The 25,785-nt window shown below is 39.4% G+C and overlaps 3 protein-coding genes across 13 annotated transcripts in view; 2 read left to right on the forward strand and 1 right to left on the reverse strand.

The window, feature by feature from the left end:
- TOM1L1 (target of myb1 like 1 membrane trafficking protein) overlaps window positions 1-12,724 on the forward strand; it is a 59,865-nt gene extending 47,141 nt beyond the window's left edge. For 5 of the 7 annotated variants that reach the window (XM_037742118.1, XM_037742120.1, XM_037742119.1 and 2 more), the window contains 5 exons: window positions 1,777-1,828; window positions 4,043-4,148; window positions 4,596-4,677; window positions 11,304-11,365; window positions 11,980-12,511. In XM_037742118.1, coding sequence (XP_037598046.1) covers window positions 1,777-1,828; window positions 4,043-4,148; window positions 4,596-4,677; window positions 11,304-11,364 — 301 coding nt within the window. In that variant the 3' untranslated portion in view covers window position 11,365; window positions 11,980-12,511. Of the gene's footprint in view, window positions 1-1,776; window positions 1,829-4,042; window positions 4,149-4,595; window positions 4,678-11,303; window positions 11,366-11,875 lie in introns of all 7 variants that reach the window. The other 2 variants (XM_017538797.2, XM_017538798.2) reach the window with 2 other exon arrangements.
- LOC108311404 (cytochrome c oxidase assembly protein COX11, mitochondrial) lies at window positions 11,339-19,144 on the reverse strand. The gene is made up of 4 exons (XM_017538805.2): window positions 18,631-19,144; window positions 15,439-15,594; window positions 14,064-14,189; window positions 11,339-13,683 (listed from the first exon to the last, which is right to left on the reverse strand). Exons 1-4 carry the CDS (start codon window positions 18,994-18,996, stop codon window positions 13,501-13,503), a joined length of 831 nt encoding a protein of 276 aa, XP_017394294.1. The 5' UTR covers window positions 18,997-19,144; the 3' UTR covers window positions 11,339-13,500.
- STXBP4 (syntaxin binding protein 4) overlaps window positions 19,064-25,785 on the forward strand; it is a 170,885-nt gene continuing 164,163 nt past the window's right edge. For 2 of the 5 annotated variants that reach the window (XM_017538788.2, XM_017538790.2), the window contains exon 1: window positions 19,064-19,179. The gene's annotated coding sequence lies outside the window, so the exon portion shown is untranslated. The other 3 variants (XM_037742116.1, XM_037742117.1, XM_017538789.2) reach the window with 3 other exon arrangements.

Raw genomic sequence — 25,785 nt, forward strand, 5'->3', positions numbered from 1 at the left:
TTTTTTTTTAAAGATGGGATTTCACCATGTTGGTCAGGCTGGTCATGAACTCCCAACCTCAGGTGATCCGCTCGCCTTGGCCTCCAAAGTGCTTGGATTACAGGCATGAGCCACTACGCCCGGACTTCTGTTAATTTTTTTAAAAATTCAGTTATTGTAGTTTTTAGTTCTGAAATTCCATTTTGGTTCTTTATATCTTACGTTTTTTTGCTGAGACTATCTACTTTTTCATTTTTTTTTAATTTTTCATTTTTTTAAAGATTGTTTGCAGTTCTATGGAGCATGTGTACAATAACTGCCTTAAACATCTCTGAGATAATTTCAACTTCTGGGTCCTCTTGGCATCTATATCTGTTATTGTCTTCTCGTGCAAGTTGAAATTTTCATGGTTCTTCATATGCTTCATAATTTGGGATTCTATTTGGGCATTTTTAATGTTTTATTAGGAGATTCTTGGTCTTAATTTAAATTATGTCAAAAATGTTGATATTTTGATTTCAGTATGTAAACAACCTGGCTAGATTCATACCACAATTTTAGCTGCCTTCTGTGGGCTGTGGCTCCAGTGTCCAGCTACATTTTCAAAGCCTTTGCAGTGCTATTCAAATATGTCTCGTGTATGTTCCATCCTGTGGTCAATCTAAGGTCTAGACAGCAGGTCGTTTGTTCACTTCTCACCATTTTTGGCATCCTGACTGAGATGGGATCCATGCATGTACAGGTCAGGGGGTGATCTAGATATTTCACAAACAACTTTATGAGGTTGCTTTCCTGAATCCTTTATCATCGTGATTTATCTGGCACTTTCTAGTTTCCTGGGACTCCCCTTTTTGTTTCTTTGGTCATAAAACTGGAGCTTTAGTTACCCTGTGATAACAGACATTTCCTTGACTGTGCTTATGTCTGTGACTAAATGGCAGGACATTAAGGAAAAAAGCTGTGTGTATCACAGCTTCTATTGGAGAGGAAGACTCCTCTCACTGTGTTTCAATTTCCTACTGGTGTCATTGTCTCTGCTGTCACTACAGCCACCATGGGGTTGCCTGTGGTTTAGGGTCTGACAGAACAGAGAAGACAAAAAAGGGGCAAGAGATTTCCACATTCTGAGTGTTAGGATTGTTTCCCTTTCCTGCTCCTTGAGGGGGAATGAGAGGCCTTCTCCTAGAGCTCTGTCTGTCCTCATTGATGCCTGGGGTTCAGGCTGCATTGCATTTGATCAGGAAATACAAAGGGACAGAAAATGGTAAATTCACCAACAGTTCAGCAATACTTCAATTTTGATCTTCTTTCTTAATCAGGCTGCTCCTATTTCTCAGAGTCTTCAAATAGCTGCTCTCTGCATTCCATCCACCTTTAACAGTGACATTCAATGGAGAGACAGGGTGCAGTACATTTGTTCCACTCTATCCTGGACTGGAATCCTCACAGCTTTCTTCTTAACCTATGTTCTACAGTACTTCTCATCCTTTAGGAAATGATGGGATGGTAGCTACTCTGATGGAAAGACTGAAGGCTGTGTTCTTAGTGTTCTGTGCACACTCCACCATCTCAGGGCTCCCACTGCCAAAGGATAGTGCTTTATATCTTTGGTATTTTGGTATCATAACCTGATGGGCACTGAAACCAATTGATTTATACATTGTTGTCACAAAATGATACTTTATGCGGGCTGAAGGTATGTTTTAGGTTTTGTTTTCAGACCAAGAAAATCATCTTATTTTTTGCATTTGTGTTCTCACTGTAGGGTAATCATGCTGTGTTATCACACTATCCTAGGTTTCCCCAAAGGACCAGCCAAAACCTCACCTCAAGCCACAAGTATGATAACGTGAGTAGCAAAACTCTTTTCTAACAGTGCACCTAGTCAGCAGATTATCGTGGCCAGAAAAGAACTCACGGCCATTAATTCTCATGTTCTGCTCAGCAATGTATTGATGTGCAGCCCCTGTTAGCAAGATGGTTAAGGATCAAAGTTTTTTTGGAGTTTGTATTTGCTGTCTTCACTTTCTTTCCTTGCATTCTCTTTGACAGACTTCAGACATGCTCTTCTACCCTTCTTATGGGCATAACTATTGTCAAGGTCACTGGTGACTTCTCTCTTGTGAAATTTAGAACTGCAGTTCCACGGTCCCTCATCTTATCTAATTTATCAGCAACATATCACAAAGTTGATCACTTCCTCCTCCTTCTTGCGCACATGGCTTTCAGACACCAGTCACTTTGGTTCTTCTCCTGCCTCACTTTCATTTCTTCTCCATCTCTTTTCTTGGCCCTTCCTCCTCTACTGACCTTTCATTGTTGGAGACCCCAGGGATCAGGCTTCGGACTTCTCTATCTACATTCATTCCTCTGTGGTCTTTTGGTCTCATATCTTGAAATAACCATTCAATTTCTGACAACCTACAAGTTTGTATCTCTAGCCCAGACACCCATTTAAACTCGCAACTCATATATTCATTTTCACTTCATATCTCCCCTCTTCATTTCTTCCTAGGCTCCACTCTCAACTTGCCCTTCCTGCAGACTTCCCACCTCAATGACCACTCTACTCTTTGCTGCATAGGTCAAAAACCTTGGGTAATAGTGCTTGACATCCACCTTTTTACTGTTACTTGTGCCTTTTACTTTTAAAATATGTCAATTATCTAGCCACTTCTCACTACCTCCACCTCTGCATCTTAGTCCAAGCCACCATCAGATGGACATTGCAGTGGCCTCTAAGGGATGCTCTCTTTCAACCTTTGCCTCCCTTCACATCCCTCCTGCCCACCTTATAACCTATTCTCAAAACAAAAACTGGGCATTCTTTTTTAAAAAGTAAAGTCATATTATGTCACTCAATTGCTCAAAACCCACCTATGATCTTCTTCCTCGTTCCATTTTACTCAGTAAATGCCTGAAATGCTAATCTGACCCCACCTGTCACCTCTCAGCCTCACCTCCTACCCCTCTCTACCTTGGCTCACTTTGTTCCAACCACGTTGGCTTCCCCCACTTCAGAGACTATGCACTCGTATCCTCTCCAGTAATCACAAGACTCACTTTATTCAGGCTCTGCTTAAATGCCCCCAATGATGAGATGTTTCCTGACCATGACCTATTAGAGCAGTATTCCACCTGTCTCTCCCACCCACTACTCTGCTTTTATATTAGAGCACATGCCATTGAATATCTGTTCCTGCCCACATTGTCTGCATCATGAAGTCAGGAACTTGGTCTGCTTTACTGCTTTGTTAATAGTACCTGGCAGCTGGTAAGTTCCCAGGAAATATTTGTAGAATGAATGAGGAAATTATGAGAACAGGTATTTCTAATTAAGATTTTAATCTTTATCTTCTCAGTCCTGATTTTGTTATATCACTGAGTGCTTCTCTGTAGATTTAAGATTTTTCTTTTCCTACTCGAGGCTGACTGATTTATCAGAGTGAAACAACAGAGAATCTGGCCTGAACCCCTGAATCTGCTTCATTTTTAAAAGCAACATGTGTTGTAGTTTTTAATTTCATAGTTTCTATGGGATATGGGGTGCAATAGGCATAAAACCAGACTTACATAGTAAATTTTTGTTTTTGAGACAGGGTCTCACTCAGTCACCTAGGATGAAATATAGTAGCATGATCATAACTCACTGCAGCTTCAAACCCCTAGGCTCAAGGGATCCTCCTGTCTCAGTCTCTGGGGTAGTTGGGACTGCAGGTACAAGTCACCATGCCCAGCTAATTTTTTCTTTTTTTTTTTTTGTAGAGCTGGGGTTTTGCTGTTGCCTAGGCTGATCTTGAACTTCTGGGCTCAAGTAATCCTCCTGCCTCATCCTCCCAAACTGCTAAGATAACAGGCATAAGCCACCATGCCCAGCAGAAAAGTAGTAAATCTCTTAAGTGATTATTACCAAAAAAGAAATAATTATTAAAAACTACTTGTTCTTGTCCAGTTCAAAGTGTATGGTTCTTGGAACAATGTACTTGGAAGTGTAGGAGTCTAACTAATAAAAGAAAAGCTTAATGTAGAATGTTTATATGAACATCTGTTATGCTTTCTTCAGTTTCTGGAACATTCAAATTCAGTGTTTCTACAGCCGGTTAGTCTACAAACCATTGCAGCAGCACCATCAAACCAGAGGCTGCCATCTTTGCCCAGCAATCATCCAGGTACATGGGACCTTACTGTTTGCATCAAACAAGGAAACTTATGAGAGAATATATGAGTCTGCCAGAGATTTGTTGGTAATTGAATATAGAGAAGAGAAATTAGAGGTGCTCCTTTGTATTTTTAAGCTAATGAAACAAATTCAGGGCAGATACCATTATGACTAACTTTAGGAGATTGTAAAAATGCTTGTGTTGAACTGAATATTGTGTTTTGAATGCTAAGGTAAATGAACCTTTAGCTGAGTTTTGGTAGCTGAAGTTTGGAAGCCTTTTTGTTATATACAGATTTGCTGAACTTGGGAGAAGCATTGGAACACCAGTCTGTTTGTTTTGATTGTGTTTACTACGACCTAATATTCAAAGTCTAAACTATAAAAAGAATATCAATCGCATGTACTCCTTGAAAAGCACAATGTGTGTTTACTGGCCTCTTTTTTTTGCCTAAAGCGATGACAAAGAGTGATCTCCAGCCACCTAATTACTACGAGGTAATGGAGTTTGATCCCTTGGCTCCTGCTGTCACTACAGAGTAAGTCATTTACAAAATGATTATTTTTTGTCTTGGTTCCCTTTGATAGCAGAGCTAACAGGGCTTGGTTATACATTTAACTTTGTTTAGGTCTTGGCAGAAATGGATGGCCTTGTTAAAAATGCCTTATGAGGTTTTCTGGCAGCTGTTACTCTTAATGGTCTTATCATTCCAGCCTTGTGACTGAAAAATAAAAATGCTGGGGTTGCACTTTAAGAAATAACTGGTACTAACATGCTTAATGGATTCCTCATAGATTCGCTGGCAGAAAGTCAGGTTCTCTTCAGCTTGAGAAGGGTACTAGTCACTAATTGGTGATATAAGTTTATGCTACATTGACGGAATATTTTAGCTGTTCTGTAAGAACTGATGCAAAAAAAAAAAAAACAACTCATATTAGAACTTGTTTTTAGTCTTCTAAAGCATTAGTATAACAATTATTTATTACTTAAAATCCTTAAAGCAGCATTATTTTATGGTTTCATATTGGTCAAGATATGTAAATATTAATGGAATTGTAAGGTCATCAGAACTTTGATACACTTTGAGTGACTGAAGGTTACCCCCCAAATTGTTAAAAATTATTAAAGCACGTTTATTGGAAATAATTGCTCAGAAACTGATAGTCTACAGGCTGTGGCTTGCTTGCAGTTGGGTTTTTTTGTTTTTTTTTTTTTTTTTTTTTTAGTTTGTTTTGTATTGTTTGACCTGTGCCGAATTTAAATGTGCATTTTTAAAAATTAATTGCTGTTTAGTAATAATTGCTAAACTATGTTTTTCCTCGGCTGTTTCACTAATATAACAATGAATGCAGAGACTTCTGTGACTCCCCCCCAATTATGTGAGGATTTCTCTCCACCAGCAAGCAAGGAATGAATTCTACAGTGGACACCAGCTGGGTGTCCTCTGATTCAATTCCAGCACCATCTACCTGGAGATAGTGTCAGGTAGATTGAGAGCTCAGTACCTACCACCCTCACGCCAACCTTCCCAGACACCAGTCAAGCCTGGGCCATTTACTGGTTTATTATAAAAGACATTGCAAAGGATACAGATGAAGAGATGTGCAGGGTGAGGCATGAGGGAAAGGGCATGGAGCTTCCATGCCCTCCATGGAGTCCCATGCCCCAGGAACCTCCACGTGTTCAGCTATCCAGAAACTGACCCCACCAGCCCCCAAGCCCAGCCCAGTCCTCTTGGGTTTTTAATGGAAGCTTCTTGATGTCAGCATTCCTTCCCCCAGTACATAGGGCAGGACCCTCTCTAGGGAGGCTTTTATTCCCACAGTCAAAAAGGTGGGCAATCAGAGTGGTGCCTTGGGGCAGGTGAAAGGAGGACTGGAGAGGGTCAGAGGGATTCTGTTTCCTGAGGCTGGCTCCTAAAGCCCAACATACCTAACATTATATAACAAGGGCTATGGGAGTTGTGAGCCAGGAACCTTAGAGGAAAACCAGTACGTATCCTAAGACCACAACTGCCAACAGCTGAAAACTTGGATATTTGAAAATAAAAAATTTGAACTTCTTGATCATTTGGATACTCTAGTAGCCTGAAGCCTGCATTTTTACATGCCAGCTATGGGCTGAGGCTGAGTAGTAGCCTCTTTATATTGGGGAATCCCCTTGTTAAAATGACTGAGATGTCTCTCAGTCTCTAGACCTGAAAGGAGGAAGTCCTTTTTCTCAACAATCCTGGATCCCTTCACCTAAGTCCTAATACTGACAACCCAGAGTCCTAATGATCAAAACCCAGACCACTCTTTTAGTAGTTTATGGGGCTGCTGTTTCAAAGGAGAACTGAGCAAAAAGTCTTGTGGTGCTCGTCAGTGGACTACACTAGATACCAGGTCGGGGGTTCCAAGGCCCTTCTCTAGTCTCCCTCTTGGCAACTTAGGTGAGTTGGCCCAGGCATGTTGTCACAGCCTACTGCTTTGCCTGCCAGGAGCCTATAAGGGACATAAGTCAGGTCTCAGTCCTGGGTCCCATCTGGGATGCCAGACTTGTTACCCCCCAAAAAACCTGAGATTGATTCATCTGGTAATAGACAACTCTACATGAGAACAGAGATTATTTTATTTTGACAGGGTCTCACTCTGTCACTCAAACTAGAATAAAGTAGTGTGATCACGGCTTATTGCAGCCTTGACTTCCCAGGCTGAAGCAGCCCTCCCCACTCAGCCTCCTAAGTAGCTGGGACTATCGGGGTGTGCCACCATGCCTGGCTATTTTTTTGAGACAGAGTGTCACTCTGTCACCAGGCTGGAGTACAGTGGGGTGATCTCACCTCTCTACAACCTCCACCTCCCAGGCTCAAGCAATTCTCACGCCCCAGCCTCCTGAGTAGCTGGGACTACAGGAATGTACCACCACGCCCAGCTATTTTGTATTTTTAGTAGAGACAGGGTTTTGCCATGTTGTCAGGCTGGTCTCGAACTCCCGGTCTCAAGTTCCTCTAACCGCCTCAGCCTCCCAAAGTGCTGTGCCTGGCCTTTTTATTTATCTTTTTTTAAATAGAGAAGGGGTCTTGTTGACCAGGATGGTTTTGAACCCCTGGGCTCAAGTGATCCTCCTGCCTCAGCCTCCCAAAGTGCTGGGATTATAGGATAAGCCACTATAACCAACAAAGAAGGCAGGCTTTGAGCAACAGGAGTTTTATTACTTGTCACAAATGAAGCACTGGGCATACTCTCCAAAGCAGGAAAGTGACAGGAGGGTTTTATGTGGTGGCAGAGAGGGAAGAGGGTATGTCATTGAATGTAGAGGGGTTGCAGTTGTGCAGATGCAGTGAATCGTTATTTCAGCACATAAGTCACGTTATGGTAATGAAGTTATAGCCATCTCCCAGGGTAGAGATGTTGGCATGGTAATGAGGAAAGTACACTGGGATCCATCTGTAAATTGCCGGGGTCTGTCACGAGCTGGTTTAAACCAGCTAGCTGGCTACATTCCACACAGCATTCAGGGAAAAAAGTGGTGATTACTCAAGTTGATTGTATTCCTATAATCCCTGGAGACCCTTCCTATCTGCTTCACAGCCCCACCCAACCCTCTGCATCTCTTTGGCTGACATGTGTAGACATTTGATATTCTGGTCTCTGATTTAAGCCCTCAATGATTTATGCACAAATGTTAATACTTTTTCATTATGTATTTTTTCCTACCTTATCACTGATCATATTAGCGCTTTAAGAAACCGGCACTAAACTAGGTATGCTTTCTAAAAACTTGTTATCAGTTTCTCCATCCAAATAGGTAGTGAAAAAGTTCTTGATTATATTCAAATTAAAAGATTGCTATATATAGATATGGCAGTGTCACAGATACTGGAGGTGGGAGAGACAGTAAAAAGCTAGAGATGTGAATCTTTGGAACTCTATCATTGTGATGGGTCTTCCTTTGTGGGGGTCAGAATGTCTCAATTCTTTTGAAGTCCCATGAAATTCAGGGACTCCCTCCAAGGAAAAGCAGAGGATCTTGCAGGAAATTTCTGGGTTTTTTTCATATCAATGGTTGTCCATGAACCCCAGGTTGACAATTTTTGCTCTACCAGGACAAACAGTATGTTTATGAAGATATACACGATTCATTTATTTCAATATTATGTGCCAGGGACTATGACTAGACTAATTTATAATTTTAAACAAGAAACATGCTCCCTTGTCCTCACAGAGGTTAAATGTAGCATGGATACAGAAATTAGACAAATCACCAAATACATGTTTACAATTTGTGTTAGTGTTATGAAAGAATATGGCAAATTGAAAGTGTATAACAGAACTAATTTAAATGGAGGTTAGAGAAAGCTTCAGGGAACATTAAAGCTGAGACCTGCAATTCTTAGTTAAAAGTTTGGAAATGAGTATTGTAGGTCCAGGGAACAACCAAGACCCAGAGGAAAGAGTTCTGGCACATTCAAGGAAATGGAAATGCCAAAGCCAAGAGTAAAAAAAGTTAATAGGGAGCTCAGAACCAGATGTGGAAACTGTAATTTGGAAGCAAAGAGGAATGAGTACAACTGAGAAAATCAGTGCTAAGGGCAGACAAGATAAGAACTGAAAACTAGACAATGGATTACATAGAGGTCACTGATGATTTTTGTAAAAGCTATTTGATGGATTGATGGGGACAGATGCCAAATTTCAGTGCATTTGAAAAGCAGAGAAGAGATTAAGTAGAGACAGCTAAGCGCAGATAAGAACTTAAATGTGAAGCAATGATGAAAACAGGTTTGGGGTTGGGCACTGTGGCTCACGCCTTGCCTGAGGTCAGGAGTTCGAGACCAGCCTGGTCAGCATGGAGAAACCCCGTCTCTACTAAAAATACAAAAATTAGCCAGGTGTGGTGGTGGGTGCATGTAATTCCAGCTACTCGGGAGGCAGAGACAGGAGAATTGCTTGAACCCAGGAGGTGGAAGTTGCAGTGAGCTGAGATCACACTGTTGCACTCCAGCCTGGGCAACAAGAGCAAAACTCCGTCTCAAAAAAAAAAAAAAAAAAGAAAAGAAAAAGGGGTTGGTAGCTAGAGGACACCAAGGCATTTGCTACAAGTAGAGGTAGAATTAAAGACCATAGTTTGTATAAAATAAGAGATATGGGAGATGTTGGAGAATCTGTGAAAGTCGAGGGATAGGACCTGGCATAGAAGGAGAGGCTGAAGACTCAGGAAGGGGAGAATAACTGAATGGGTGAAGTGCTTGAGAAGTATGGAGTAGCTATCTACTTCAGATCACAGAAATAAAGGACAATACAAATGAAGATAAACTTGAAGATTTAGTGATGGGAAGATGAGGAAGTGTCCATATCAAGACATTTAATGTATTAAGAATGAGGTTTCTACCAAATTGGTCAGAGGTTTGAGGAGAGTAAAGAAGGCTGACACCGTTTTGAGGGAGATGAGAGACCAAACTTTTTAAGGAAACATTAAAATTATAGGACCATTCTGGGGCCTTCTGAACTTGGTGATTATGGTTTCATAGTGCTGTGATTTTTGAGGCCTTTCCTCAGCCATGTTTTGCTATACTGTATATATGAATGTTATTGTGGTTTCAGGTATAGATATTTTCCAGCTATAGATATATGTAAGATACACAAATAGAATTGAATGAGTCAGGCATGGTGGCTCACGCCTCTAATCCCAACATTTCGAGAGGCTGAAGTGGGAGGATCACTTGAACCTAGGAGATTGAAGCTGCAGTAGCCATGATTGCGCCACTGCATTCCAGCCTGGGTGACAAGAGTTCAAAAAAAGAATGAAGGATGTCATAGAAAAAATACAATATAAAGAAAAGTACAGAAATGACAGTGATGAGCTATAGGTGGCTTGAGGAGTCTGGTTTTTAATCACATAAGTTAAATAAGCTGGAAGATTATTATTATTATTATTTTGAGACAAGAGTCTCATTCTGTAGCCCAGGCTAGAGTGCAGTGGCACGTTCTCAGCTCACTGCAATCTCCGCCTCCTAGGCTCAAGTGATCCTCCCACCTCAGCTTACTGAGTAGTTGGGAGTATAGGTGTATACCACCACACCTGGTAATTTTTGTATTTTTTTGTAGAGATGGTATTTCACCAGTTGCACAGACTGGTCTTGAACTCCTGGACTCAAGCAATCCACCCACCTCAGCCTCCCAGAGTGCTGGGATTATAGGTGTGAACCACTGTACATGGCCTATTTTTTTTTAATGTTTGAAACCAGAAGAAATTGAATAGTTTTTCAAGCAAAACATTAACTGTCCAAATATGAGCCATATTTTTCATTTAAATCACAAGGAAAAATGAATTGGTTCTATAAAATACATACTTTTAATGGGCATAGGAGGCTGGGTGTGGTGGTTCACCCTTGTAACCCCAGCACTTTGGGAGACCGAGGCAGGCAGATCACCTGAGGTCAGGAGTTCAAGACCAGCCTGATCAACATGAAAAAAAACCCTTCTCTACTAAAAATACAAAATTAGCCAGGCATGGTGGCGCATGCCTGTAATTCCAGCTATTCGGGAGGCTGAAGCAGGAGAACTGCCTGAACCTGAGAGGCAGAGATGGCAGTGAGCCCAGATTGCACCACTGCACTCTAGCCTAGGCAACAAGCGCAAAACTCCATCTTAAAAAAAAAAAAGAGGCATAGGAATTGCAACATTAAGGCTAGGCACAGTGGCTCACACCTGTAATCCTGGCCCTCTGAGATACTGACATGGGTGGATCACCTGAGGTCAGGGGTTCAAGACCAGACTGGCCAACATAGTGAAATCCCTTCTCTACTTAAAATACAAAATCATTAGCTGGGCATGGTGGCATGTACCTGTAATCCCAGCTAATTGGGAGGCTAAGGCAGGAGAATCACTTGAACCTGGGAGGCAGAGGTTGCAGTGAGGCAAGAAAGCACCATTGCACTCCAGCCTGGACAACAGAGTGAGACTCTGTCTCAAAAAATAAATAAATAAATAAATAAGGGAAGTGTAACATTAGAATTTAAGAAAACTAGAATATATACTTCAGGGCAGAGATTTATTTTTACTCATATGTAGCCTGAACTCCAAAAACAGCTCAATTTTTAATTATGGTACTGGCAATTAAAAACCAAAATGGCATTTGAAATTGATATATAACCCTTTTGCTGTGATGGCTTTGTTTCAGAGCTATTTATGAAGAAATTGACGCTCACCAGGACAAAGGAGCTCAAAATCATGTTGACTGAGGTAAAAACTTCAACTTACACAACTTAATTCCATATTACAAATAATTTCAGTATAATTATCACTTTATGTATTTAGTATTTATATTTTGTAAGGGCCATCTGAGTCTGACACTTTGAAATATGAGTTCTCCTGAATCACTCAAATTATGGGGAACCATTATTCACTAATGAAAATCATTCTTTGTGCTTCTGTCATCTGTAAATAATAAGGCTTGGGAATGCATTAGTTACTTTATGGTATAGAAACATTAGTGCTAACAAAAATAGATGAACAATAGAAGTAGCACTGAAGTCAGGCATTTGTCTTTCATGTGCAGTTAATACTTGTTAACTGGTACCAGTAGACCCATTTACTGTTACTCCTCCAAATAGGTCTTGAGTTTTTCCCATTTTCAGCACTACTGATCCCATGTATTTACTATTTAATGGTCACCAATGAATTATTAAACTTATTTATTCCTCTTATACTCTCCCCTATGGAAGAAGCACATTCTTACCTTTTTTCTACTAGACTGTGACTCTCTAGCCTCCCAGGAGAGACAAGTACGAGAGTTACCAAGAAATGGGGAAAGAGAAGGACAGGATGAATACTGGCCATTTTCTTCTCTATTCTAGAAGAAAGAGGATGATCACCTCACTAGCCACATCAAAGGTGCCAACTCTCTAATGAGTAGACTCTGTGCAGCTTTGAGGCCTGGAAGACAATACCTACCTACCAACATGTCAAAGCTACGGTGGAACATTTCTGCTATTATGAAGATTAAACAGAAGAATAACAGTTCCAGGATAACAGTGATTCCTGACAACAGCGTGAGATTTCAACAGAACTTGTTTGGAACAAATACTCAACTTAAAACTTTAGCAGAAAAATAATTACTTAGTCCTTAGGCCAACCAATTTAACTGCAGTGTCATGTGTTTCACAGGCCTTCCTACATTTACAAATCATCACACAGCTGTGTATAAGAGATTATCTTACTATAAAATAATTCTGAATAGATGAAAGAATAAAATGAAAGAAACTGAAAGTATTATTCTGGAAGAATAAATACTGAGTGCCTTCATTTAACTAAAGTTGAATGTAAAAGTCAATTTGCACTTCTTTATAAATAATCTTCTGGTTTAGAATTATAAATTGTTAAAGCCTTGATGATTGTCATTTAATTATATTTTAGGTGTCCTGAAGAGGTCACTAGACTCTGCATTGGGTGGCCTTTTTGATTCTTTGTAATGCTAAATAGTATTTTCTCTCTTTTTACTATAACTTAACATTTCTATTTGGAACACAGACAACTGGAAAATATTCAGAATAAGTTTTACATTTGATGAAAAATAAATCACTATTAAAATAATTTAATACATCTTTTTTTTTTTTTTTTACAAAGTTTGTTCCCAGAAGAACTTTTGATGTCAGTAAATCACAATCCCACCTGTACATTTTAACATTCATGGATTTGTAATGATGATGGTAAAAGCTATCAGCCTAGTAAATATACTTATTTTATTTCAATTTCATGATAGGACAATTTCAAAGTAATTATTCAGAACTCTGAATATAAAATAGCCCTAGATCTTATAGGACAAAAAGTCAAATTTGAAATAAGAATTTAAATCTTTGGACAAGCTGTTAGGGCTTAGTGACTCCTCTTCTACTTTGAGCTTTTAAAATACTGACTGTTCAAAATAGCAACCAACTCTTTTAGACAAAATAATAAACATGGTCAGAAGTTCTGGCCTATGACTTGAAACAGATAACCCTGAGCATACATTTTTGAAAACATTCTCAGATTCATTGCTATAATTATGAAGAGTGAATAATCTAGAAGGGAACTATAGACTTAAGCCAAACCATTAAGTCCATGCCTGCATATTTAAAAAACAAAGCGGCTTATTTTAACACTATCAAACTCTTCAGTATGGGATTGACTGGTCAGCCATATATTCTAGCTAGACATGTGGGTTTCTTATGATAAAAGCTGAACCTGTTCTCTCAATTTTAAGTGAAATAAATGAGTTGAGAAAATAGCTTTTTAAAATATAAGGCTTCAAATTATTGTACAATATTTCTCCTCTGAGAAGGCAGGATACATGATTTTCCCAAAAACCACAACTTTGAAGGAAGACTTAGTTGCTGACTTCAATTATATCCTGGAACTGGCAACTTGTGCCCTTCTTTTGCTTCAAAAAAAGTGTAAGAAAGAGTGATAACATCAACCTTAATCATTCTTGGATCTTCGGCAAATTCAGGATCAATGTAGAAAAACACTGGCATATCTACTTCTTCTTGGGGATTAAGCCTTTGTTCTTCAAAACAGAAGCACTAGAAGTTATAAGAAGATTTTGTTTAATAACATTTCTATTCTCATATTACATAACAGAAACTAATACAGTTATCTTCTTAGCATTCCAGTACACTTCTTGAGTTTAATAAGCATACTGTTAAATACATAGTTCTGTGATAAAATAAGAGCATCTTTTCATCTCAATGAGTTCTGCTTTACGGATCAAGAACAAATTCTAACCTTAGAAGCAGATATCCATTTGATTTGGTTCTCAATCTCTGCATAGCAAGTATAGATAATGAAGAAAAAGAGCTTGATGTTTAGAAGAAATTAGTTTTCAGAAACCACAAGATCTACTAAAACACTAAGTTTCATGTACCTTTATCAAATATTTTGTAAAGTTTACATTTTGCTGTACCTGTATTTTATTGAAATACTGTCCGGCTTCAAATGGAACAACATTGTATGTAGAAATTCCAATTACTGGTTTGTCAGTAGGATTCTTAGCTTTGTAAAATGCCAGTGCAGTCTCTCCTGGAACCACCTGTTTTAAAGGATATAAATTATCAATACTTTATATCTCACACAGTTCCTCTTTTTCCTGCTAGTCTAATTATTTTGCCTATTCATCAGACCATAATACCTAATCTAATGCAGGGTTCAGCAAAATAAATTGTGAGTATAACCCACAAACGTATCTGACTTTAAAACTTACTTGCATATGTCAATGAAGAACCAATGTTCTCATATCCATAATTAGTTATGAATTGTCCTCTTGTAAATTTGAAGTCTTCAAGGAATAATCTGCAAATTACATTATTTAAAATGTGTCCAACCCAATCATATCACAGCCCAAGCCCAACTTTTCTTTAACACTTATACCTGAAAGTCATCATTGACTAGTTTTTAAAAAAAGTATCAATATTAAACTTACCTTAAAACCATAATAAAACTGACTAGAACCTTTATTATGCCAACAAGTGTTAATACTTTGTTTGGAGAAAATAAGAAGATAGCAAAGCTTAAAATTTCCAAAAGATATTCTGTCACTTGTACCAATTCAGCCACTAATACCTTGTATACGACCATGTAATTGGATAATATTCATAATCATAACCTATAAAATCTTTAATTATTAAAGAGATTCAGTCATGTTTACTAAACTGGGAAAGCACTAATATTTATAAGGCTTTTCCATTATGAGTTGAAATTAACTCCACTGGCTAATCCTCAGTTAATAAGGTATCAGTTAAAATCTTCCCAAGATTACAGTTGGTTAAAATTTTAGGAAAGCTTTTAGGACAGTCTCACTTAGTCTCACTGGAATATAACTATTTACTATTTATTGATTACTTCAAAGGCCCTCAATTTTTTTCTTTTCAAAGGACAGGGATACCTTTTATATAAATCAGTAAACTACTCATTGTAACCAATGATTTTCCCATATCTTCTATGCCAGAGGATGTTGGGAAGCTATATGGCCTGACAGCTACTGCTACTCCCAACTGTTTCACTCATCTAAGCTTCATTTCAAAATACTGACAGGTTCCATTATTATTAATTTTTTTATTCCCACAGACTACTTTTTGATAATGCCTTACAGCTAATGCAACAGAATTTATGTTAACTTTTAAGTTACATAATAGTAAAAGTCAGTTTGGAACAAGGGAAAATGCCCTGTTTTATTAGAATTGCATTGTTAAAAGTAGTCCTCTGACAGTTTAAGTGATAAAAAAAAAAAAAAGGAATTTACATTAATAAAGTAATCTTTTAATGACTGGTTAGTCACTTACAAATATTTCTGTTTGCTGAGGTCTGAAGTTCCACTGGAGACTTGCATGCACATCTGCATTAAAGGTAACTTTAATGATTCGATTCTTAACAGGCACCATGTTTTCAATCTGGTCTGATGCATGACCTGCAACTACTGATCCTCCAAGTCCAGTAGTCTAGAAAAAGATACCAAACATGTTAAACAATATTTTTAGGTGTTGATGATCTATTTATTTGATAAAAAGTTTAAAAACAATTTAGTATTAATAATTTATCTGGAGCCAAGTTTACATACTAACCACTTGTGTAACCACGTCAAGATTCTGACCACTTTTGGGATGTCATGAGCCTGTATTTGTTAAAGACATTCCTATTTTTCAGCAATCCCTTGGTTACCTGGCATGGTCACATATGAGTCATTTGGGAAAAGCAGATTCACTAGCTAAGGGAACTATTGTCACTTACAATAGAAGTCACAATTTCCAGCTAAGCCATTTATAAAAAACACATTTCCCTTTATTGCTAGTATATTAACTATTAGTCATTATTAGAAATAAAATTTACCCATGACTTCAATTTCATTGAAAATACTTAAATAATTCAATTTTTCCATATTCTTGACTGGTCCTTTTCCATATCACAGCTTTTGTAATCCAAATTAGATTGTAGCTTCACTTCTATTAATATATTCTGCTTTTCTAAGGCATCATAAGTATTTTCCCATGTTGGTTATGTTTTTGGATCTTTCCCTGTATAGTAGAGCTTTTATATAAATCACTAATTAGAGCACCTAATCTCTATGGCCAGAGAATCAAATAATCATAGGGCATCAAGAGTACTTGTGTCTGACACTTCATTTATTTATGATAGTTATTTCCTTGTCATCAGGTACTTTTAAGGAAAAAGCCCTTACGTCCAAGGTCATCTTTCTTCTGATACTTGAGGTTGCCAAAATTCTGATTTCCAGATAATTTGCCTGTTACTATGCTAGGGGAAAAAAAAAAAAAAAAAAAAAATTTGAGGCTAGGGGATGACTCCCAGCAAGACACAGTGTTAGCATCTTGTTTGTTACACAAGTCAACTAACTTCATGCAACTGCCATGCAACATTACTGAATTACATTGTATCTCTAAAAGATGCATCAGAGGGCAAGTCTTTATCTTTGTATATCCTTCTGCCGGCCTGCTATAATGTTTAAGATGTAACTCCTTTTCCTGAAGAATTTAAGTTACTTGAATAAAAATATGTTTAAGTGTCCTTCCTTAATAAAGATTCCCTGATATGTTCTTTGAACATGAGTTCTTCCAGTTTCTAAGTTCAATGCCTAGAGAAAGTAAAATAGACAAGAAGACTAGAAAAGAGAACTAAAAAGATGTCCTGGTCTCTAGTCTAGTTGTGCTACTAACTAGCTCGAAGAACTTAACAGACTACAAATTACATTTGCCTTCCTCACCTATGACTGCACATGGACACATTTCACATACAATATTATCAGTTATTTCAGTTTGGGACAGGATTTCTCAATCTTGGCACTATGTACATTTTGAGCTGAATAATTTATTTGAGGGTGGGGCAGTGCCTTGTTGGTTTAGTAGCATTCCTAGCCTCTACCTATTAGATGCCAGTAGCACCCTATACTCCCCACCCTCCATGTTGTGACAACCAAAAATGTCTTCAGACATCACTAAATATTCCCTAAGGGACAAAAATCACTCCTCCAGCCGCCGGTGGTTTGAGAAGGATCCAGATTTGCTGATTTGGTTCAGTTATGCTCATGACTTAACTAACTGGTAGTTTTAGAATTTATGCTTGGGCTTGGCCTCTGATGAAAGGTAATTCACATTCTATACTCATCCTCAGAAATCAATTATTGCACATTTCCACATAAATGCTGGCATTAGGAGACTATGCTAGAAAAGAAAAGTTCTTTTATCTTCTGCTGCTTCATCATCTAAAAAAAAAGTTAAATTGATCTTCCCAGCCTGGGCATGGTGGCTCATGCCTGCAGTCCCAGCCAAGGCAGGAGGACTGCTTGAGCCCAGCCTAAGCAACATAGGGAGACCTCACCTCTACAAATTTAAATAAATACACGCACACACACGAACACACACACACACACACACACAATAAGAGTGAACTCCAGCTAAGAATACCAGTCATGGTGTTAAAATAGCAATTTCCAAACTTTCCTGCACATTGGAATCACCTAAAACATACTTGACAATTACTGATGCCTGGTTCCTACTCTGGTATTGTGATAAAATGAATAATGTGTGTGGATTTTTAGCAGCTTTCCAGGTGATTCCCAATGTTGCTGTACAACGAATTTTAGGAGCCACTATTTTAAACACATTGAATGAACACAATATGTAGCTCTTGTGGAATGATTTTTAAACCGAAATTCTTGTCCCTTTCCTAGGCTTCCTAACCAGAATCTCTGGGGTAGGGGATCCTTGGAACGTGTATTTAACGTTAAGCTCCACGGGTGATCCTAATGCCCAGCCAAAGCTGCAAATTACTAGCTAAGAACAAAGGAGAATCTATGAAATACATGAAACTTCACCTTGCCAGTGGTTCTCAAAACTTGGCCTCAAAATCAACTATATATAGACTGCTGGTCCCACCCACCGTGTTTCTGACTCAGTCCTGGAGTAGGGCCCTAGAATTTGCACTTTTAACAGGTTCCCAGGTGATGCTGATGCTGCTGGTCTTGGGCGCCAAACTCCCAGAACCGCAGCAGTGTAAACAGAGTCCAGGTTAAGTACATTACAGTTACATATTAACGGGGGCGGGAGTGAGAGCTCCTCAAAAGACTAATTCATGCTCCAGTTTCCAGAGTTACCCCCTCTGGAAAATCACATGTGGTCTGCAGAGTGAATGTATGAATAACATACATTTTAAAAGCGTGTGTGCACAGGAAGGTAAGGCTGCGGACCTTTTTGGTGAGATGGAGCTCATACATCAGTGAGTTGCACTCCGCAGCGTGGAATAAGCATAATCACTAAGAAGAAGTCCGTGCTCCCTGCAGTTCTGCCACCAATATCTTTGGTGACTTTGGGTGTTAAGTGGCTGTTTCGAACCTCTCTCCTTTTGGGTAGATAATATGGGTCACCTCTTCCACCAACGACCCACAGAGCGAGGGCTGTCCCGGGATTTGTCCTGCAACCCCACCTCTCGCGCCGCGCCACTACGCGGGCAACGCCGACCCCTACCTGGCAGTAGAGCCGATAAAGGGGTACGGCGGCGTAGGACACCCCCAGCATGCCCACGGCGACCGCGGCCACGTAAGTGAGGACCGTCTTGTTCCGCCGCCGCCATTCCTCCTCCTGCGCGCGCCTAAAACGGTTCGAGCTCTTAGGCCTCCACGGCGGCTGCACTGCCGGGTCCCAGCCTCCAAGGTTGCAGCGCTTCCAGGTCCCCAGGAGCCTCAGTCCTCTCTCGGCACCTCCTGTCCCATTCCACTCTGGCCTAAGAAACGGCTCTACCCTCTCTGCAGCCCTGGCTGTAGACCCACGGTGAAACGAGCTCCAGCCACAGAAAAAGAGGCGCCTCCATGCCGGATACCAGACCCCACCCATAACCCCCAGAGCGACCACCCACCCGCCTCTCAGGGACAAGCAGTCAAATCTCGCGAGGCGTAATCTGAGATCTGGGCTGAGTATCGCGAGATCTGGGCTGAGCCTGCCGCTGCTTTGGCTACCCGGCTCCTCAGGTGGCCGCGCCTGTAGTCGGGCTACGGAGGCCGGGTTGCTAGATTATGGGTAAGTTTGCGTTTTGCTTTGTGACTGTTCCTGTCACTTCGCTTCCCGCCAGGGCGTCTCCAACGTTTAGGAAAACGCGTTTGGCTCGTCCGCGTGCAAGCTTGCCATCACTTGGGGTTGTGCCTGTGATCTTTCTAAACTCCACCAGCCTTTGTCTCGACCCAGCAGCCGTGGCGGCGCTCTCCCGCGGTCTTTTCTCCTGGGGTCCCCTGGCCGCTGGCTCTTGTGCTTACTACCCTCGACTTGGTTCAGGGATCATCCCCTCCCTCAGGAAGCCTTGCGGAGTTAACCGCAGACCTCTTGGACACCCACGACACCTGTATTTCCTCAGCCCGTGGGCAGTCGGCTTCCCCTGCTCTGCTGCCCCTTTACAAGTTGCCCAGTGGAAATCCCCGCAGCTGGAGCGGGAGGGAGGCTGTCAAGCTGAAGTTTGTTCGGGAGAGAGTGACCAAGATATGAGGAAAGGAAAGACTGAAAGAAAAGAACCCCGTGGGGCGATGTAATAGCTTTCTTCAGCCGTCCCACAGGACGAGCTCGAGGGGAGCAGACAGCGTAGCGGATTTTACTGTCATAAAAGGAAGCATCTTTCTAGAAACTATACGATAGCAGCTAAGAGCTTAGCTTCTGAGGCTAGGCGGTTCTGGATTTTTACCCGGCTCCCCACCATGGCTCTGTACTCGAAGGCCAGTGACTTGGCCTCTCTAAGACCTGGTGTCCTTACTTGTGACATGGAAATCATAACAGTAAGTGAGAATATTCATATAACGTGACTTTCGTGATGCCTGAGGCATAGTAAGAATTTAGTTAAAAGTTAGGCTGTATTTCTACTTGCTATGGCCAGAGCAGATATAACTATCCCCACCATGTGGATGAGGAAATTGGAGGCCTGAGAAACTTTAAGTCATTTAACATTTTATTTATTTATTGCACTCTCACCTGTGGGCCTAACATTAATGGACCTGCTGGCGCTATAACACAGAACAAGTCGGAAGATCACTTATGTGATGGAGTGACCTTTCTACTGAGGGACTCAGAAGATAATCAAGTAACAGTTACCTAAATAAGGGAATTTCAGATAGCAGTCAGTGCAGTGAAGACAATGGAATAACATAATGAGATTGAGAGTGATGAGAAGGGGTAGTAAAGTAAGGCCCTTCTGAAGAGGTGACATTTGAGTTCAGACCTGAACAATGATAAGGAGCTACCTATTCAATGACAATTCCAGGCCAAGCAAAGGCCCAGGGGAAGGAAAGAGCTAGAAATGATTGAATAACAGAAAGGAGGCCAGTGTGTTCCTACCATGGTGAAAAGTGGTAGGAAATGGGGTCAGAACAGGTAACAAAGACCTGATAATACAGAGCCTTTTAAGCCATGTCCACGGGTTTGGATTTTATTCTAAAAGTAATAGGAATCTATTGAAATGTTTGACGTATGTAAGTGAAACGATCTGACTCACATTTTAAAAAACGTATTGGTTACTTTGTGGAGAGTGGATTAAAGGTAGGGGAAGAATGGAAGTAGAACAGTTAGGAAGCATCACAGTAGTTCACATGACTGATGATGGTCACCTTGAATGAGTAATTGATTAACTTGTGGTCACAGGGCCAAAAAATTGCAGCACCAGTAAAATCTAAATACCTTCTGACTTCATTCTTTACCCTGGCATACTGTCTCAAAAATTCCAGATCTCCATGATTCTACAGATTTATTCATATTGTGTTATGACAATATTTGAAAATCTTCTTCATCTGCATGCACCTTGGTTCTTGTACAAGATTTTCAGCTCTTCTAGTATGAGATTTCTCATAGTTTAATTTTCTTACAGCATAGACTGATATCCCTGACACCAATACATTTCCTCTCACCATTCTTTTTCTCCAGGCACCCCTTCCTTGTAGCAGTATAAATATATAGCAGTAATACAGTCTTTGTCTTAGACTCTAGTATTTTATTTTTTATATACTAGCTGTAAAAGGAAACTCTTGTGTACAATAATATTGATAGCAATGAAGTGGTGTTGGTCTTTGTAGCTTTCTACTTTATTAAAAGAAAATATGCATCATATCTGATCTTAAGATGATAAAGTGAAATGACAGTTCATGTTTATGAAATACTTTTGTATGACAAGTAAAATATTTTTTTTACTTATATTGTGAATGAAATGTATAGAACATTCAATGTCCAATTAACAAACATATTAAACAATTAAAACATTTCTACAACATAATAGTACTCAAATTTCTTGTACACCCTTCACCAACATTAGAGAATGATAAAGATTCTTCAATCTTTATCATTTCTACACCATTTGAGAATAGATTTTAGACTTGATGTTTTAGAACTGTGTACTTACTTATTTCTTATTATGAAGACACTCTTTCCAAACCACAAAGCAGGCATCAAAATCAACAAGTTAATATTTATCCAGTATTAAATATCCAGTATTACCATATATAGTCAGCTTGGACTACCAATAGCAAAATATTGCAGACCAGTTGCTTAAACAACAGAAATATTTATTTCTCACAGGTCTAAAGGCTGGAAAGTTCAAGACCAAGGTATCAACGGATTCACTTCCTGGTGAGGGGTCTCCCTGGTTTGCAGACATCTGCCATCTTGCTGTGTCCTTACATAGATTGGAGTGAATTAGCTCTCTTATAAGGACACCAATCCCATGAGATCAGGTTCCTACCCTGATGACCTCATTCAACTATAATTACTTCCTAATCCAAATACAGCTACATTGGGGGTTAGGGCTTCAACATATGGATTCTGGGGGATATACATTAAGTTCTTTACACCATGTTATTCATGGACTCTACTTAAATTACCCCATTTATACCAATCATTTCCAATTTAGATCTAGGATCTAATTCAGGATTACTCGTTGTTTTTAGTTATCATGCTTCTTCAGTCTTTTTCAATCTGGAATAGTTGCCAGTCTTTTCTTGTTTTTCATATATATATTTAATGTAATATACATATTAAAGAGACAAGATCTTGTGGGGTTGCCCAGGCTGGTTTCAGATTCCTGGCCTTAAGCGATTTTGGTCTCCCAAAGTGCTGGGATTACAGGTATGAGGCATCGCACCCAGCGTTATCTTTCATGACTTTTGACATTTTTGAGGACTACGGGTTGGTTACATGATTAAGTGTTCCTCAATATAGGTTTGTCTGATGTTTCCTCATGTTTGTGACCCCTTCACAAGAACATCATAGAAGAGATGCTGTACTTCAATCAGTGAATCCTCTTAGGTGTCACGCGATCTCGATTTAGTCCATGGCTTCATGAAGTTAACTCCTATTTCTTTAAGATTGTATCTGCCAGGTTTCTCTGTTATAAGGTGAATTAGGACATATGTCACACTCATAAATTAATAGGAAATGTATGTTTTATGGGGAGAAGCTTTGTGTTTTGTAAGGAGAAGCTTTGAGACTATAAATTCTGTTTCTCATCATACATTCTCCTACCAGATTTAGCATCCATTGATGCCTCTTGTTTGAATCTGTTATTACTGTGATGGATACCAAATGATAATTTTCTAATGTTATCAAACCTTCTAGGTTTATTAGTTGGCATTTTACTGTAAGGTAGAGTTTTCCTTGCTATACCATGTATTTCTTGTTTATTTGTTTATGTCAGTATAGACTCATGAGTTCTTATTTTAATCAAGGGTTAACATTTACTATTATTATTTATTCATTTATTTTTTGAGATGAAGTCTCGCTTTGTTGCTCAGGCTGGAGTGCAGTGGCGCGATCTCGGCTTACTGAACTTTCACCTCTTGGGTTCAAGCGATTCTCCTGCCTCAGCCTCCTCTGTACCTGGGATTACAGGCAGGTGCCACCACGCTGGGCTAATTTTTGTATTTTTAGTAGAGACGGAGTTTCACCATGTTGGTCAGGCTGGTCTTGAACTCCTGACCTTGTGATCCACCTGCCTTGGCCTCCCAAAGTACTGAGATTACAGGTGTGAGCCACTGCTCCCAGCCTATTGCTATTATTTTTAAATTCTGATTTCAGATTTTCCTAGACTTGGCCAATAGAAGCCCCCTTCTGACATGCTTTTATCATTCTTTGATCACTTCTTATTTTTTGGCACAACAACATGTGCCATGCTTATCTTGTATTTTCCTGATCTGCCTTGGAATCAGCCATTTCTGCGAGGAATTTTGGTTTCTTTAATGGAAAGTCGTATATAGAAACAAACTCTGGGCACTAACAGTGTTCATTAATAGCCCTTTTCAGCAGAGAGAACCTAGAAAATTTGTGTGTATAAGCAAATGTGCATATGTGTGTTCAACAGCAGGAAACCTGGCTACTTTTATCATCAATGTTTAGACTTACTTGCTCAATCCTCCCATATGTAAGCAGATTACTGTGGCTGAAAGCTTGGCCCTAGACATGTGAGTTCATCCCTCCCTGGAATGTCAGCCCAAAGCTAGGTATTGAGTATGCTGCCACTACTACCATCCAAAAACTCAGCAAGACAAAAGTGGGTGAGGAAGAAGGAAAGAGAAAAGAGTAGTTCAGAATTTCAGCTCCAGACATTTTAGAAGGGGTAGGAGGAAGGAGGAAAGGCCAGTTAGGAAGTTTGATTCTAGACACATAGGCCTTTTCCCCTACTGTTTTCCCAAGCTCAGCCAATGAAGAAGGCAAGCAGGCTTAGAATGATGAGTTAACTTGTCCAAGCCTAATCAGTTGGGTAGTGGCAGAGCTGGCGTTTAAGCCTGGATTTTTTTCTGACTCCTTACAACTTGCTGTTTTTACTGCATCTTGTAGAAAGCAGCTTTGCAGTGGATGACAACAAAACAACAATAAAAACACAGAAGCTTTCCTTTTTTGTATTATTAAATATTTCTTTGCTTTTGTCTTCAATAAAGTCATCATTAACATGGTTAGATGCCTATTTGTAACATGGCACATTTGAAGTTATTTCTAAGCTAGAATAAACAGTTTAGACAGAGTTGAGCATAGGATTGGGGTCAGAGACCGAGGTTGTAACCCAGGTAAAAGCAGTTCTTATGATAATGAAAGGTCTGTCAATATGCATAGATACAATAACAGTACAACACTAGGAGATGCTGAGATGTATATTTTTTTCTCTAAAGCTTTAAATGAATGCATAAGTCTGGGCTGCAATTCTTGTAAGTCTGAGTATGCTTGTAATAATGCATAAATCGTTATGATAACTAATGCTTAAATAATAGGTCCTACCATGAATGGAATGAGAGCTCCTCAGGGCAGGGAGTGCTAGTCCAACCGTATTTTGTAGGTAGAGGTGTTGATTACACATTTAAAATATCAAGAGCTGGACTGACATTTCAGACTTGACACCTTTAATTTGCAATATTATTCTTCAGCAATAAACAAACCTTGTAAACTCTTTCTGGTTAGCTATAATAGTGTCCAATTTTATATATTAGGTACAATAAGTTATTTTTCATATAAACCATTTTGATATTCACATTAGGTTTTCTTATCTGATTATTGATTTTAGGCTTTCTATGGATTATAAAGATGTACTATTTTAAATTTTGGTATTTTTAATACATAACATAAGTTAAGGAAATTGCAACTTCAGTCTTAATACGGTGGTAGTCACAGAAGTGTATTTTCTAGTGGTTTTCTTAATAAAGCTCCAGAATCCATTTAGCAATTTGAAATACCTAACAATAATTTTAACAATACTAACAACTGTTTATTTGGTAGTTATTTATTACAATACTTGTATCTAAAAGAATAAGAGTAATATATTTGAATAAATAGTAAGAACAAATATATTTTGTTTGCTTAAGAACAGGCAGGGTAATCATTGTTTTCCAATTAGTGCACAATAATGCCCTGAAGTCACCTCAGTCAGTTTTGATATCCTACTTTCTTACTTCCTGGCAGAGGCCTTTATGCCATCTTTTTGTGGAGCTACTCCATTTAAAAGATCTTGATTAAATTTATATGCTTGATAGATAATGTGAAAGGAAAACAGAAATCATTTATCAGTAGAAGGCATTTATTAATTCAAGTAGTTTTTATCAAGATCAGTGCCAGCTTTATGAGAATGTGACCTATGCAGTCACACAAGGCCCTGCTCTTAAAAGGGCCCCTCACTTACGATGTAGGACATGCAAGCCCCCAAATTGGGGCTTAGCCAAGGAGAGTTATTGGCCCAGAAAAGAATTCCAGGGCAAGCTAGTAGTGTTAAACAGCAACTTTTATTGAAGTGGTATTGTACAGTAAGCAGCAAAGTTACTGCTTCTTGCAGAGTGGGCTACCCCATATGCACTGTGCCCAGAATAGCAGCTTAGAGACAGTTCTGCACTCATAGTTATACCTTCTTTTAATTATATGTAAATTCAGGGACAGTTTATGCAAAAATTTCTAGGATGAGTGTGGTAACTTCTGATTCATAGGGTCATTACCATGGAAAGGGGTGGTAAGGTCTGTTGGTTGACTTATGGAAAGCTGCTTCTTTTCAGGACCTTTTTAGCTAGTCCTCAGTTTGGTTCCAAGTCCTGACTCCTACCTCACTTAGATAAACCCTGTACTTTGTTTAATGCTCTACTGTCAGCATCTTGAAATTCTTTTTTTTTTTTTTTTTTTTTTTTT

This window comes from Cebus imitator, unplaced genomic scaffold (genome assembly GCF_001604975.1).
Source record: "Cebus imitator isolate Cc_AM_T3 unplaced genomic scaffold, Cebus_imitator-1.0 Scaffold115, whole genome shotgun sequence".
Taxonomy (NCBI): Eukaryota; Metazoa; Chordata; class Mammalia; order Primates; family Cebidae; genus Cebus; species Cebus imitator.

What these genes read in the sequence shown, in the direction of transcription:
- LOC108311404 (XM_017538805.2), bottom strand. Translation starts at nt 18,996, where the DNA reads ATGGGTGGGGTCTGGTATCCGGCATGGAGGCGCCTCTTTTTCTGTGGC. An exon ending in TTTATCGGCTCTACTGCCAG is followed by an intron (nt 15,595 to 18,630) that starts GTAGGGGTCGGC and finishes ATCTTTTTCTAG; the next exon opens with ACTACTGGACTTGGAGGATC. An exon ending in AGTATTTCAATAAAATACAG is followed by an intron (nt 13,684 to 14,063) that starts GTACAGCAAAAT and finishes TATAACTTCTAG; the next exon opens with TGCTTCTGTTTTGAAGAACA.